Raw genomic sequence first — 16,675 nt, 5'->3', positions numbered from 1 at the left:
AAACAATACAGTTTGTAAACCAAAATATGTCTACTGTAATGTTTGCAGAACGACAGACAAAAGACGCTCTGTCTTAACTTTTAATCAGAACGCAGAACAGCTCACAGGCGCACTAGCCTAACTAACTCGCTCGTCTCTCCTGCATTAAACCTATAACTGCCGTGCAGCAAAATAAACAGCAATTTCACAATGATTATAAAGTCTGTGCACTACACTACATTCTTTATTATTAAACGAAGTAATTAGAACAAAGTCAGTCTACATTAATCGACACATTCTTTGGAGATAGTGGGTTCACAGCAAATTATCAGAACTATTTCAGTAAGATCGTGATTTACCTGGAAACCTAAAGCTGCACTAGGTATACATCACATATTAGCACAAAAACTATTTAATTTGAGCACTCAATTGAAAATGTACACATAACCTATTAATAGTACTTACAGGTTGTGGTTCGGAGAGCTTGTTAGCCCAAATTAAGAAGAGTAGAAGCCAACGAAGATAAAAGCCAAGATTAGAGAAGCAGTCCTTGGTAAAATGACAAGCACACAACAAAAGGTTGGAATTGTGTTTCTGTGGTATCCTTGAACACAGCGTCTTCTCAACATGATGTAAACACACTAACTAGTCTAGCGGAAGTGTTTGTGGACAGGTCAGACTCTGTTCGTATTTCGCGGGCAGGCGGGGATTATGCAAATGTGTTACTCAGTGACGTATACCGGTAACCGGCAAAAGATGAGAAAATATGACGACTCGTTAAGGCGATTCAGAATCGACTCTCTCTTTTGAGAGACAATATCTTTATTTATCATGCACTTTTTTGATTAACAACTTTGCAGATTGTTTTCTTTTAAGGATAGCTACGTTATAAACTGCAAAAGAGATATTTTTCAAAAACCCATGTGACCTGCTCTTTAAAAATATATTTAAAAAAAAATCTTACTGACCTCAAATTTTATATAGTGTACATCACATAGAAATATAGTCATTTATATAATATTATCATTTAAGTTGGAAATTTTATTTGAAAAATGGTTCATATATTAAATGATGCAAAGTTTTTCATAATTGAGTAAATTGTATACTTTACAAATAAACGGTACTTCATCTCATTTTATTTTCTCTTTTCATTCAGAACTTGATGGATGCAAACTAAAAGATAAGGTTATTCATAACAAATAATTAAACATTTTATTGAAATTAATTATAATATAAAATAATAGTCAATACATAGACAATTTTAAATTGTATTGGAGTGGAGCTGGTGGTATTGTGGCGTAGAAATGTAGGAAACATCTTTCTGTAAGACTGAAATCTAGATGTGAAAGAGCCGCTGTGTTAAACTGCCGAGTTGAGCATCACGTTTCTGATACCTCAGTCATTTTTTCACTGCTTAGGCCCACCTTTTATTTTCTCCAGTCATTCCATAAATAATTCTTCTCTTTTTCCTGTATGTGTGTGTGAGCAGGTCAGGCCAAAACCTCCAGTGTCTTTGTCTCCAGCTGCTGCTCAGGTTTCTGTGCACACCTTACAGTCACCGGTGTTACTGAGCACTGCCCTCCCTTCCTCTGGTCACGTCCAGCAGATGCGTATCCTCAATGGCCTGCCCTGCCCCAACAGCTGTAACAACACAAGCATCCTGATCTCCCCATCTACACACACGCAGAGACACACACAGCAGTTACCTCACAACAGCCCAAGCTCTGACAACACGGTGAGGGAAATTCACATGAAGTGTATTTAGGTTTACTCTAAAACATTCATTAGCACATAAAACATTTCTTTAAGGAAAGTTGGTTCACTCAGCAGCCATCTTTGTCTGTCTCCTTCTAATATTGGCTTTTTTTATATTATTATTCAGCAATACACATTAAATTAAACTGTGACCGTAAAGAAATTATTTCTATTTCAAATAAATGCTGTTCTTTGGTCATTCTATTCATCAACTAATTCTGAAACAAAAAATGTATCATGGTTTCCACAAAAATATTAAGCAGCACAACTGTTTTCATAATTGATGATAATAAGAAATGTTTCTTATGCACCAAATCAGAATATTAGACTGATTTCTGAAGTATCATGTGACACTGAAGACTGTAATTGCCATCACAGTAATAAATGACGATTATAATATATTCAAATAGAAAAGAGTTTCTTTAAGAGAAATATTTCACTATAATACACTTTTTATTGTATTTTCAGACTTCTTTCGAAAACATTAAAAAAAAAAAATCTTACTGACCGCAAACCTTTGAATTGTAGTGTATTAAAACATCTTTGTTTCTGCTTCAGATACCTGCAGTGGAATATGGGACAGAGCCAAAGACTTCATTGCTCATCTCTCCAGACACGCCTACACACACTTCACCTCCACTGTCTTTAGATACGCCATCTTCACCTGCCCCCACCAACACACACACTCCTGCGTCCAAACATCAGGAGAGCCCTCTGGTAAAATACATTTATGTTTACATCACAGTTTATAATGACGATAATGATAAGTATGGTGATGTAGATTATGTTGATTACTTAGATAATGGCATGCATTCTTTCCACAGAAACTGGCCTTCATGTTGTCTCTGGGACTGGTCACACGCGACTATCTAGAAGGTCAGGAGAAAGAAATGTGTCTGTGTGTGGGTTTGTTTGTGTGCATGCATGTGTATTGAAAATGTACACATAACGTATCAATCATACTTACAGGTTGTGGTTCGGAGAGCTTGTTAGCCCAAATTAAGAAGAGTAGAAGCCAACGAAGATAAAAGCCAAGATTAGAGAAGCAGTCCTTGGTAAAATGACAAGCACACAACAAAAGGTTGGAATTGTGTTTCTGTGGTATCCTTGAACACAGCGTCTTCTCAACATGATGTAAACACACTAACTAGTCTAGCGGAAGTGTTTGTGGACAGGTCAGACTCTGTTCGTATTTCGCGGGCAGGCGGGGATTATGCAAATGTGTTACTCAGTGACGTATACCGGTAACCGGCAAAAGATGAGAAAATATGACGACTCGTTAAGGCGATTCAGAATCGACTCTCTCTTTTGAGAGACAATATCTTTATTTATCATGCACTTTTTTGATTAACAACTTTGCAGATTGTTTTCTTTTAAGGATAGCTACGTTATAAACTGCAAAAGAGATATTTTTCAAAAACCCATGTGACCTGCTCTTTAAAAATATATTTAAAAAAAAATCTTACTGACCTCAAATTTTATATAGTGTACATCACATAGAAATATAGTCATTTATATAATATTATCATTTAAGTTGGAAATTTTATTTGAAAAATGGTTCATATATTAAATGATGCAAAGTTTTTCATAATTGAGTAAATTGTATACTTTACAAATAAACGGTACTTCATCTCATTTTATTTTCTCTTTTCATTCAGAACTTGATGGATGCAAACTAAAAGATAAGGTTATTCATAACAAATAATTAAACATTTTATTGAAATTAATTATAATATAAAATAATAGTCAATACATAGACAATTTTAAATTATATTGGAGTGGAGCTGGTGGTATTGTGGCGTAGAAATGTAGGAAACATCTTTCTGTAAGACTGAAATCTAGATGTGAAAGAGCCGCTGTGTTAAACTGCCGAGTTGAGCATCACGTTTCTGATACCTCAGTCATTTTTTCACTGCTTAGGCCCACCTTTTATTTTCTCCAGTCATTCCATAAATAATTCTTCTCTTTTACCTGTATGTGTGTGTGAGCAGGTCAGGCCAAAACCTCCAGTGTCTTTGTCTCCAGCTGCTGCTCAGGTTTCTGTGCACACCTTACAGTCACCGGTGTTACTGAGCACTGCCCTCCCTTCCTCTGGTCACGTCCAGCAGATGCGTATCCTCAATGGCCTGCCCTGCCCCAACAGCTGTAACAACACAAGCATCCTGATCTCCCCATCTACACACACGCAGAGACACACACAGCAGTTACCTCACAACAGCCCAAGCTCTGACAACACGGTGAGGGAAATTCACATGAAGTGTATTTAGGTTTACTCTAAAACATTCATTAGCACATAAAACATTTCTTTAAGGAAAGTTGGTTCACTCAGCAGCCATCTTTGTCTGTCTCCTTCTAATATTGGCTTTTTTTATATTATTATTCAGCAATACACATTAAATTAAACTGTGACCGTAAAGAAATTATTTCTATTTCAAATAAATGCTGTTCTTTGGTCATTCTATTCATCAACTAATTCTGAAACAAAAAATGTATCATGGTTTCCACAAAAATATTAAGCAGCACAACTGTTTTCATAATTGATGATAATAAGAAATGTTTCTTATGCACCAAATCAGAATATTAGACTGATTTCTGAAGTATCATGTGACACTGAAGACTGTAATTGCCATCACAGTAATAAATGACGATTATAATATATTCAAATAGAAAAGAGTTTCTTTAAGAGAAATATTTCACTATAATACACTTTTTATTGTATTTTCAGACTTCTTTCGAAAACATTAAAAAAAAAAAATCTTACTGACCGCAAACCTTTGAATTGTAGTGTATTAAAACATCTTTGTTTCTGCTTCAGATACCTGCAGTGGAATATGGGACAGAGCCAAAGACTTCATTGCTCATCTCTCCAGACACGCCTACACACACTTCACCTCCACTGTCTTTAGATACGCCATCTTCACCTGCCCCCACCAACACACACACTCCTGCGTCCAAACATCAGGAGAGCCCTCTGGTAAAATACATTTATGTTTACATCACAGTTTATAATGACGATAATGATAAGTATGGTGATGTAGATTATGTTGATTACTTAGATAATGGCATGCATTCTTTCCACAGAAACTGGCCTTCATGTTGTCTCTGGGACTGGTCACACGCGACTATCTAGAAGGTCAGGAGAAAGAAATGTGTCTGTGTGTGGGTTTGTTTGTGTGCATGCATGTGTATTGACCTTTCCCGCTTTGCTTGTGTAGAGATTCAAAGCAGGCGTCAGGAACGCAAGAGACGAACAACAGCAAATCCAATATATAGTGGAGCCATGTTTGAACCAGAGGTAACAAACATACACACACATTAAACAAGAGCAGTTCAGTGCAAACAGATTGAAAATATCCAATGGAATGAGCCATGCTTACATTTACATATCTATGCTTCTGTGTTTCAGCGGAAGAAGAGCTCAGTGTCGTATCTGAGTTCCATAAACCAGTCTAGCAGGAAGAGAGGTGAGTTCAGCCAATCACGCTGTCTTTCTGTGCCTCTATTAGATACTCTGCTTGAAAAAAATCCAAGCATAGACATAACAGGTTGTTAGAGGTTTTTGCTAAGGCAAGCATCACTGTTGCATTCGTTCTTACTTTAGGGATTTAACTTGTCCTCCACCATTTCTGCTTCTGACATTGAAGTTGCGATGTAACTGATGTAGCGACAGATCTTTTCCTCCAAATTGTAACGTATCCAAGTGTAATGGATTATCAAAAAGAAAGACTTGGTTCTATGCATTGGTTGTTGATTGAATTGGAGGCAGATCTGAATGGTAGTTTGCAGTGGATTGTAAGAAAGGGGCGGGGTTAAAGCGAAAGAAGTCTGTTGTTTCACTGGAAGAACAAATTATGGCATTTTGTTTGAATGTTGCAAGGTCAAAAAAAAAAGAGAGAAACATTTCATAATTTTGAATGTTTTAAGATGAAAACTAAATGCAAACGAGTTTTTCACAACGTAGATATTATCCATATCTGTGAAATGGGACAAAAATGACTGAATTGTCTAGTTTTATTGCTCTAAAAAATCACTAGCCAGTTATTATTCAGTTATTTAAGCCCTTTTTCTACACCTCTCATCCTGAACTGATCCACTCAGCTTTACTCCCATCAGTCAGTCTCTCCGTCTCACACAAGCACACATTCAACAGTAATGACTGTTTGATTATGTAATGTGCTTACAGGCACTCTGGAGTGTATGTGTGAGGCAGAAAGAAATGACCCTGCAGTGTGTTAAGTGGGATAATGACTGTCTTCAGGCTGCTGTAAAAGTGTATACATTAGTAAAAGACTCAGACAATGTTCACAGCCTGCTTTATAGATTTACAATTAGATGAGTTGTGCACATCCTAAAGGTGCGACAATACTGCATCAATAGTGTGCCACTAATACGTGTATTGGACAGACTGGAGTACAAAAACTCAAAACGCAGCATTACAGTTGACCAAAGTTATCTTTTGATACTTTTGATATGACCAGTCTGTTGCATATTAAAGGGAGGGGTAGTTCACCCAGAAATTCTGTCATCATTTACTCACCCTCATGTTGTTCCAAACCTGTATGACTTACTTTCTTTCTATAAGATATTTTGTTGATTGTTCTTGTCCGTATAATGGAAACTCCGAGTCTTAAACAACATTGGACGCCACTGACTTTAAATGTATGGACAAAAAAAGACATTCTTCAAAATATCTTCTTTTAACATGAGGGTGAGCAAATGAGTTTTCATCTTACGGTAAACTGTCCCTGAAAGAACTGAAGCTGTGAGCACGAAAATGTGGCTTGAGACAAATATCTGTCAAAAGTGAAGTTTGTGAGTATTAATGTGATCAGAATAACTTGCAGTAGAGCCAAAATTATGCTTTTTGTTATTTTTGGATTAAAAAGTTCCTGTCTCTTTTAAAACCTGTAGTTAATATATTTGTTTGAAGGCTGATTAAAAGCCTCCTCCTCCAGTAGTAGTGTTTGTTGAGAAGCTAAAGGAACTGTTCCTGTTTTGGACTTCTTAAATAGATCTCTAACACATTTGGGACCAAGTCATATTGTTTAGTTGAATTTAGCTCTTGACTTGGGTTTATGTGTAAAATGAATAGAGCTAATTTAAAACAATAATACTTTATTATTTTTTATATATATATGATGTTGAAACTTTGCTACCCTGTGTAATATAATAGTGCTATTAGTACTTGTTAATAAAGAACTTGTTCTGTTAATGCCCAGTGAACACATGAATGTGCAATCTCTGTTGATATATGATGCTGCATATTCACTTAAAGGCTCGTCTTAACATTTGACAGCATCTGTGTTAGCTGTAGATGAAAATAAGCTTCTTGATGCCTGATAAGCTTCTTTGAATCATTGCCCTCTGATCGTTCTTTGTTATTGGCATTTCTTATCCCCATCTGCCTAAATATAATGCCTTCTGCCTTTATCAACTGATCTAAGGCCAGCTTTTGCAGAATGTGTTGTTACCCAGCATGCAATGCTTCCTTTTGTGATCTAACGTTGCTCTCTCCCTCCCAACCACCGTCACACCACCCCCGTCTGCTCCTTCCTGCTACCCTAGCCAATGAGGACAGCTTGTCAGAGGTATGCTACACCAATGTTTTGTCTTCCTTTTCTTTTTCTTTTCTTTTGTGTTTTGTTTGTCCTTTGTTTCATCTCACCCAGGTCGCCTTTCTAAAAACTGCAGTATTGTGGAGCGGGGGCCCCTCCCCCCAACCACCAGCAGCCATCATTCTACCTCCCCAGACCTACAGCGGCCCACTGCGGGCAGCCCATTCTCCCCTGCTCTCTCACTCACCTTTCCATCTCATTCACCCTCACCCAGCCCCAACTCAGCAGGGGATGTAAGTAACTGTGATAGTCCACTACAGTTACTGAGACAATTCAGACTTCCCTATCCCACTGTTCACCGTGCTCACCAGCGACATCTAGTGGTAGCGGAGGTGAATTAAGAGTCTCAGGTAACTGAGAGATTCATTGCCGTTCACTCTCACTATCGTTAATCATTTCATTTTTTGTACCATGCCATGTCACGTTTCACTTTTGTCACTGGTCTTACAAAGCAGACAATCTTTACAGAGTTAATTTAAATCGTTCAGGTTATATTCTTTCAATACAGAGACTTTTAATATGAATGGCATTGTAATTTCAGAGCAAAATTTGATGAAATTGAGGACAAAGAGGCCACTATTTTACTCAAACCAACCAAAAATGTTCTGTTTAAAAACAAGCTCAATTTAGATGGAATAGAGACTATAAGCATGAGGTTTTGACTGACGAGTCAGTATTTAGTGGTTATATGTGTCATATAATATAATACAGTCATATGTGATACTTGCTAATCATCTGGGCGTCATGCAGCTCTGCCTAAAACGCCAAAACCAGAGGCACGAGCCCACAGTTCTGCTGCTTAAGACCTCTGAAGTTGGAAGAAATTGATGCAGGACCTAATATTTATTCCAAATATTAAAAACCAGAAATTTACATCAAGACTGCTCCAAACTTTGAAAGTTTAGGTAGCCTCATTTCTTTCCACTTCATTTGATTTCACTATTTTAAGTTCATTTCCACATTAATGTTTATGTTTTTGTGTGTTTGTTTATGTGCGTTTGTGTTTTTGTGTGTATTACTTTGAATGCAATGCAGACCGTGAACAATTGTGTATTTCAGTATCATTCAGTTACATGTTTTCTTCAGATTCTGCAGAAGGAAGATGCCATTGAGTGGCCAGGGACTCTTGCTATTGTCCATTCCTACATCTCCTATAAAGCAGGTGAGGAGTTTCACATATAACTAATGCTGTCTAGAACAGTGAACCTGCAGTGACACAGAATGGTTATGTAAGCTTAAATATATAGTTAGGAGTTTAAATTGGTCTCTTGTTATGAGGTTCTTTTGAAATGCATCAGTAAACCTGTGATCTTTGGAATTGACTTTAGGCTGTGTTCACACTTGGTGTCTTTTTTGAAGCTGCCAGTGTCTGTTTTACATTATAATCCTATGGAGTAAACCGTGTTTTCCAAAAAGTCATGAGCGCTTTTTTAAACGCCACCGCCGGCTTTTTTTTCTGCAGCTCACAGCGTCTTTTCAAGTTGAAAAAAAGTTAAAGGGGTGGTTGATTGCGATTTCACTTTTTTAATGTTAGTTAGTGTGTAATGTTGCTGTTTGATCATAAACAATATCTGCAAAGTTACGAAGCTGAAAGTTCAATGCAAACGGAGATATCTTCTTTTAAAATTCTGGCAGTTTAATGCCTACAAAAACGAAATAAAACCATATATTAAAAGCTAACAGAAGCAGTAGCATTTACAAATACCAGTGTATCTAAAAGTATGAGACAACAACAAACAAAAATCTGAGGCCTACCAGGTTCTGCGCGATCCTCTTCAATAATATCCTCTGCTTCTCAATCGGGCTCAAACTGTTAAGCAATATAGACGACGTCATTGTTTACAATACAACCAGAGCACATGCTGCTGAGGTGAGGGGCGGGACGATTAGACGTGCACTAGAGGGGGTTTAGCCAATCACAACACACTGGGCTAGCTAACCAATCAGAGCCCATCGTGTATTTCTGAGGGAGGGGCTTCATAAAAGCAGGAAATGATCAGAGCGTTCAGAGGAGAAGGGACTGAGAGGTGTGAAATAAAGGTAAATTATGTGAAACATAATGCGTTTTTTTAACAAACAAAGCATTAACACATGTTAGACTGCACCCCATAAACACAATCAAGCCTATAAAAAAACCAGTGAACCACCCCTTTAAACTTTTCTGAAGAAAAAATGAAATAAAGGTAAATTATGTGAAACATAATGCGTTTTTTTAACAAACGAAGCATTAACACATGTTAGACTGCACCCCATAAACACAATCAAGCCTATAAAAAAAACCAGTGAACCACCCCTTTAAACTTTTCTGAAGAAAAATAAAACCTGCCCTACATCAAGCTCCTTTTTGACAGCTGACCAATGACAAGCGAGTAGCAAGACCAGTCGTTTCCATAACAACAATAACAACAAGAAAAAAGGTGCCGGTAGATAGACTTATCGTACTAGTTTCGGAGCACAAGGAGTTGCATGATATGAGCACAAAACTCTGTCATAATACACATCATACTGTTTCCTTCCCGTATAATATCGTGCACCCACAAACGTCATTGTGAACTGACACTCTCCTCCCCGTTAACTTCAAAAGTCAACGCAAGAGCCAACTTAGGCTACTGTTGCAGCTGTTGTTATAGCAACAAAAGACACCCTCGTCGGCTGCTATGTGTAACCAAACATTATTTTTTTTATTTTTTTTTACTAAAAACGCCCTTGTCAACTTTTTCTTGTGAAAAAGACACCAAGTGTGAACACACCCTAATTCTTCAAGTCATGAACCAAACCAACCAGCTCTGAGATGAACCACGCTTTTCAAAGTTGCACACTTTGAAAAAAGCAGAAAAGTATAAGACAATCAGGAGTATAGACGAAAGTTCTAGGCTGTGCACTTAACTTCTCTTTATGAACTACATGAACTTTTGAAGCGTTGCAAATTATGTAATCAAATAATAATGGTAGTACAATATACCACTTTGAAATACAATGAGACACAAGGACAGAAGTATAATATGCTATATCTTATCAAGATGATAATGGTATTTGATTTTTTTTATACATTTTATTATATTTGTCTCAGTGTTCGATTTGCTTTGACTTTCATACCTCCCTTTAAAGATACAAAATGTTGCAATAAAAACAAACACAGGCACCGTAGAAAGTAGCCTACTTGTAAATATGAAGATTGAAGCATTTGAAGTAAATATGCTAGAAAACCTAGCTCTTTCAAGAACATGCATCTTAAATGTGTCATAAGTGCCTTAAATGCTGACTGTTGGCTCCAACAAAAGCCTCCACAATTGATTACTAACCTCTGCTCTCATGGCAGATCCGTTTCAAAAGGGTTCTACAGAATTGTTAAAAATTGATTTCTCTATGAGGAAAATTAATGAGATTTTTACTTCCAGAACCCAACCTGTGCATTCTTTAGAGATTTAAACGTACACTCATTTCCCTGCAGCTAAAGAGGGAGAGAAAGATCGTCTGAAGAGATGGAGCACAGAGCTGCAGCAGGAAAGAGAGACGCTGGAGCACAGAATCGGACAGCTCAGCGACTCTATAACGGTGAGAGAATTCTTAAGTTCATATCCACTTTTGTCTGCACGATGAGTCATACCACCAAAATTACAAATCAAACCGATGCATTCATTTATTATTCCGTACCTCCAGAAGGCCACTAACTATATAATGATGAGATTTTGGTTGTATGAGTCAGCAGCACTGTGTCCTCTCTCCCTGCACAGAGCTGTGTGGACGGCAAGAACAGCGTACTGGCCCAGCAGAGAGAGATGGAGGCTTCGCTTGAGAAAACGAGAGGGCTGGTGCATCTGATCAGAGGGATCCAGTTGTCTCCCTTCATCTGCCCTGAGGTCATGGCTAATGGAGAAACCTCCCACAATGGAGCTTCCAAATCCAGTGCGGTCACCACAGACACAAACAACAACACAAATACCCCAACAAGCTCCTCAGAAGCGACGATGATAATTAGCACTCTCACAAACACGAGCGATACCTTAAAGCAGATCGCCACGAATAACAACCCAGAGGCTGCCGGTGCAAAGAGCGAAGAGGGCAGAGGGGAGAGCGCTCAAATCAACAGCACGTCCAGAATCAAGGGCGAACCCACAAATATAAATGCCGCAGCCTTCAGCAATAACAGCAGCAACCAGGCGGTTCTCAGTACCAATGGAACTGTGTCCACAGGGGAGGAGAATACAAAAAAACATAAAAACAACAAAGACCTCAGCGTCATCCCACAGGCCCTCCTCGGCTCAATCATGCCCCTTACAGAAGTGACAGAGGGGGTGAAATAGCATCGACTACCACGCCACAGTTGGGGCCCAAAGCGTGCCAGTTAACAGTGTTGTTGTTTTGTGTTGTTGTTTCATCTCTTGTATCTATGAGGGAAAGAAAATCCATAGTGCCATTTACTACATGCAGGAAGGAGGTTCCTAAAGTACCAGCAATGTGTATGCTCACGTATGCACACCGAAAAGATTTCTACAAAGAATAATGATATAGAAAAGAGTAATAAAATTTAAAGATATCACACCATTGTGTGCCTGATACAGTTGCCATAGCACCTCTGAGTGGGAAAGCTTCTGAAGGCTGGATCGGGGTGAAGGTCTCGTCCTGCTAGATGAGTAGTGCAGCTTCCTATCAGGTCCTGTAGCTCTGATCTGAGACATAAGATATGACGTGTTGAGGAGTTCAGTGTCCGTTTTGTCTGTGAAACACAACTGAGGTGCAGTTGTTTCATCTAGTTTTCAGTTGTTGTGTCTCCAGGGCAGAACATGGAGCGCAAAAACAGGTTCTTTGTCACACACTGACAGAAATACAGGTCTTCCAGGCGTTCTTCTGGAGGTTTAACTATTTTCATTTGCATTTGTCTATTTTGTGGTGTTTTTGAAAAACCGAAACATTTCTGTAAATATGTTTTGCTATTTTTTACATATGACCTTATTTATCGTTTTCTTCTTTCTTACAAAAATATTCCGTAATTCTGTTCTGCCAAATAATCGATGCCACAGGGAACTGTTCTTTTACGTTACTCGGAACATTAGATAGATATTTAATAGTAGAATAGTATTTGTAGTGTCAGTCCTGAAGTGAGGTCTGTGAGGTAAATTCTGACCATGCCTTATCTACTGAACAGATGTGATTTATTGAGAGCGCAGTTCAGGCGCCGTCACAGAAGGGAATGATTTGAGATGTCTCTCACATCACTCTCACTCCATTTTCACATTCAGAGGATTTTTTATTTACCCAGACTGTAGCAGGGGGTCTCATGCCTTGTCCAACGACTTGGGAGGAATCATGCAGTCAGAAATATCCCATAAAACCGCTATGCCAGTAACGTTACGCTTATGGGCCAATTTAAGGGCTTCTGTTCTGTATCATTTTAACACACTTTACTACACGGTTCTGTAAACCTCTCCAAAAGCACAACACAGCAGGCGTACGTTATACGTGCCTAGCGCAACTACTTTACCATGGTCTTTTAGGGGCTCTTCTGTTATCCCTTTATTTACCTTTTGCATTTCTCTAACCGTATCAGAGCTCACGATGCTCTCACCGCTGTGCATTTCACAGTGTGTGACTGCACATGAACATGCACAGACAAACACACCAGACCAGTTCTAACATCTGAGATGCAGCAGCCGTAGCTTGAACACTGTATCATGTGCCAAGACGACACTTCCAGTGTTTTTTTTTTCCCCAAGAAAAAAGCACAAGAAATAATCCAGAAGCACAGTGGTGTCAAACACACTTTTGATAAAAGACAGAAATATCTACAGTGTTTATATCTTCATTTCAGGTTTGTGAGGGTTTTCAATGCTGAACATGCAGCTCTGGCCTGCTGTAGCCTCTGTGTATTGGTTGCCTTAAGTTCTATAGACTATGTTAGGCTGTTTCATCGTAGTGTTATGACTTGTCGGTGTCTTAGAGTCAGTTGTCAGCACAACGTGTGTGTATTTTTCCCTTTTCGGAAACAACCTACTTTATCATCCAGTGTGTGATCATTCAGGTTGTGTTAGTGAAGACAGTGCCTGCGCTGCCTATAGTGAGTCTGACCACTACTCATAAGAACTCTTACACCTTATATCAAAACATAAAATAATTTGCTGGTATGTTTATGAAAACACTTTACTTTTAGTTAAACCATTCTATCCCAGGCTGATGATCTGGGTATCTGCCCCTCATTTTATATCGCATCTGCGTTTTCACGAGTTTTCAACAATCGCAGAAGTATTGTCTGATAGAAGTTAATACTAAAACCTATTTCATCACAATTGCAAAAATTCCAAAGTGACGTAAAGAAGCTGCGTTCTGTTTGGTGGTTTAATGGTATGTCAGATTTTGTAGTGCATTGAAAAAAGAAAGCAAAGGGAAAATAGCCCTTACGTAAATGCTCATCAGATGTGACATTTGCAAATGTCATCTCCCATCCTTTAGGGGCCAAGAATCCTGAGGCCCAGATGTGGTTAGTAGGACTGACAGTGCTTCGGTGACAGATGTTCTCTGATGAGATAGATGGGAGTCTACTGTGTCTCCTCATTCATGTTCCTTACACATGAGAATTGGGTATTGTGTCCTGAAGTGTGTGAAATCTGATCTCTTCAGATATTAATAGTGTTTACCGAGAGCTCAGGCTTTTTGTTCATGTTTTCAAGATACGCATAGTAATGTTTTTGAAGATTCACGTTCTTACACCTCATGCTGTTACCTCATTCAGGTTGATGAAACCCTTAAGTAAAATCAAGGATAGATTATTGCAATGTGAAAATATCAGTGCTTAATCTAATGTCCTTAACTATAAATTAAGAACACAATTTACTTCAGTTTGTTGTAAAAAAAAAAAAAAAAAAAAAAAAAAAAAAAAAAAAAAAAAAGTCTAGATTCTTTCATAATAGTTTTTAAAAGGGATGTGTATTGCTCTTTTGTTTCATTTTACTTTTCTACATTTTGTATGTTTTGTTTCTTAATCTTGTGTGTTGCCTGATGTCCGTTTACCTTTTCTCATAGAAGTCCATGTGTAAGTTATTTGAATATATAACTTAATGAATTCTTTTTGTTGAGGAGGCTGATATTACTGGAGCATTTGATCAATTTGTATTTATTTATTTTTACCATTTTTGCTAAATAAAATTGTAAATTAAACAGTCTGTTTTTCTCTCTAAGATCTGCTTTACATTAAAGCAGCAAATGAATATTAACACGGTCATTCTAATTAACATTTAAACAACACAAGTAATAATACAACATTTAGCATTAGGATACAATGTCCTGTAACCCATTTTGGAAACAATTTTCTCCACAGAGTGGATTGTGCACACTGCCAGGACGCAGGAAGTCTAAAAACAGCTGTGTAAAACAGAAAAACACCATATATTTGGTTCTGTTCCCTCATGATATTTCAATCTAATAGAGGCACATGAAAATGAAATTGGATCAAAAGAGCATCAAAATACCAAGTCAGAAGACAGATCATCTGCCACATGGCGCATCATCTGCCATTTTAAGCTTGACTTAATATTAGACAAGCTCAGTATCAGAAAGAATTCGGTGCCTTTAAATAAGCATGTATGACTTCTCACACAAAAATGCAGTTTAAATACATAATGAATGTTGCATCGGAATGACAATTTACAGTGAAATTGATGCAAAGGAAGAGGTAAACTGAGCTCAAGTGGTCAATTGGATCCATTTTAAATGTTAAAGTACTTTCTCTTAAACTGGTTTAAAGGTGCTCGGAGTGGTTGACTTCGAGCAGGATGGTGTAACTCAATCCCTTGAGGGCCGAAGCCCTGCAGAGTTTTGTTCCAACCATAGACTGTATAAAAACGGTTCCAACACACATGATTCTAATTAACATTTAAACAACACAAGTAATAATACAACATTTAGCATTAGGATACAATGTCCTGTAACCCATTTTCTCCACAGAGTGGATTGTGCACACTGCCAGGACGCAGGAAGTCTAAAAACAGCTGTGTAAAACAGAAAAACACCATATATTTGGTTCTGTTCCCTCATGATATTTCAATCTAATAGAGGCACGTGAAAATGAAATTGGATCAAAAGAGCATCAAAATACCAAGTCGGAAGACAGATCATCTGCCACATGGCGCATCATCTGCCATTTTAAGCTTGACTTAATATTAGACAAGCTCAGTATCAGAAAGAATTCGGTGCCTTTAAATAAGCATGTATGACTTCTCACACAAAAGTGCAGTTTAAATACATAATGAATGTTGCATCGGAATGACAATTTACAGTGAAATTGATGCAAAGGAAGAGGTCAACTGAGCTCAAGTGGTCAATTGGATCCATTTTAAATGTTAAAGTACTTTCTCTTAAACTGGTTTAAAGGTGCACGGAGTGGTTGACTTCGAGCAGGATGGTGTAACTCAATCCCTTGAGGGCCGAAGCCCTGCAGAGTTTTGTTCCAACCATAGACTGTATAAAAACGGTTCCAACACACATACCAGGCATCCCTCAGGCAATCCATCTCATGAACATGACAATAACTGTGGAACACACAACACTATTCATACACCCATACACTTATTTATCTAACACGCATACTTAGTCTACACTTCAAATTTGCACATAATATACCTGTACATACACAACTGTCTATTGTAATATACCTGCACATACAATTGTCAATTTATATATTGTTATTACTTATTTACTTGTTCTATTTTTTTAATTCTTTTATTATCTGTGTTTTTGTTCTGTCACTGTCATTCTGTTACACTGTGGAAGCTTTTGTCACGAAAACAAATTCCTCGTATGTGAAAACATACCTGGCAATAAAGCTGATTCTGATTCTGATGTAGTTTTCAATCAAGTCAGAAGGACTTGATTAGTTGGATCAGGGGGCTGTTTCATAAAAGACGCGAAAAAAAGCGGGGATTAAAGTCCAAAACCTGACTTGAAATAACCAAACAAATCAATCGGGACTAAAGCGGTTTCATAAACGACCATTTAGATTCACGCAATCTCTCTAATTCGATCCAGGTTCAATGAGTCAGGATAATTTGATGTGCTCGCTTATTCTTAAGCAGCCCTTAATGCCGACCATGGATCAAATCGATCCACCATGACAAACAGCGAATATTTGTGATGTTTACTGCATTTGAGACATTGTGTTTGCCTCAGCGCATAACTGACACGTCACAGGTATATTTTTCATCTGTAGATGTTAGAAAGTCATGCAAATCCATTTTGCTGTCAGGAGCGGGCGAGGCTTGCGTGAGTGAACGAGCGCTGCTGCACGCATGCGCGCTAAACAGATGGAACGCAATAGAATAATAGCGCAATAATTC

The 16,675-nt window shown here is 38.0% G+C and overlaps 1 protein-coding gene across 3 annotated transcripts in view; it reads left to right on the top strand.

The window, feature by feature from the left end:
* LOC107554634 (PHD finger protein 21A-like) overlaps positions 1 to 14,160 on the top strand; it is a 24,721-nt gene extending 10,561 nt beyond the window's left edge. Inside the window, exons 8-17 of one of the 3 annotated variants that reach the window (XM_016237208.1) lie at positions 1,469 to 1,680; positions 3,926 to 3,971; positions 4,550 to 4,708; positions 4,816 to 4,867; positions 4,950 to 5,029; positions 5,141 to 5,198; positions 7,300 to 7,322; positions 8,436 to 8,511; positions 10,801 to 10,904; positions 11,084 to 14,160. In XM_016237208.1, coding sequence (XP_016092694.1) covers positions 1,469 to 1,680; positions 3,926 to 3,971; positions 4,550 to 4,708; positions 4,816 to 4,867; positions 4,950 to 5,029; positions 5,141 to 5,198; positions 7,300 to 7,322; positions 8,436 to 8,511; positions 10,801 to 10,904; positions 11,084 to 11,653 — 1,380 coding nt within the window. In that variant the 3' untranslated portion in view covers positions 11,654 to 14,160. Of the gene's footprint in view, positions 1 to 1,468; positions 1,715 to 2,292; positions 2,452 to 2,558; positions 2,611 to 3,925; positions 3,972 to 4,549; positions 4,709 to 4,815; positions 4,868 to 4,949; positions 5,030 to 5,140; positions 5,199 to 7,299; positions 7,583 to 8,435; positions 8,512 to 10,800; positions 10,905 to 11,083 lie in introns of those variants that run through there. The other 2 variants (XM_016237206.1, XM_016237207.1) reach the window with 2 other exon arrangements.
* Positions 14,161 to 16,675: the final 2,515 nt, after the last annotated feature.

Source organism: Sinocyclocheilus grahami, unplaced genomic scaffold (genome assembly GCF_001515645.1).
Source record: "Sinocyclocheilus grahami isolate Dianchi unplaced genomic scaffold, SAMN03320097.WGS_v1.1 scaffold508.1, whole genome shotgun sequence".
In the NCBI taxonomy this organism is placed as follows: Eukaryota; Metazoa; Chordata; class Actinopteri; order Cypriniformes; family Cyprinidae; genus Sinocyclocheilus; species Sinocyclocheilus grahami.
This window is presented reverse-complemented; position numbering and strand designations above follow the sequence as displayed.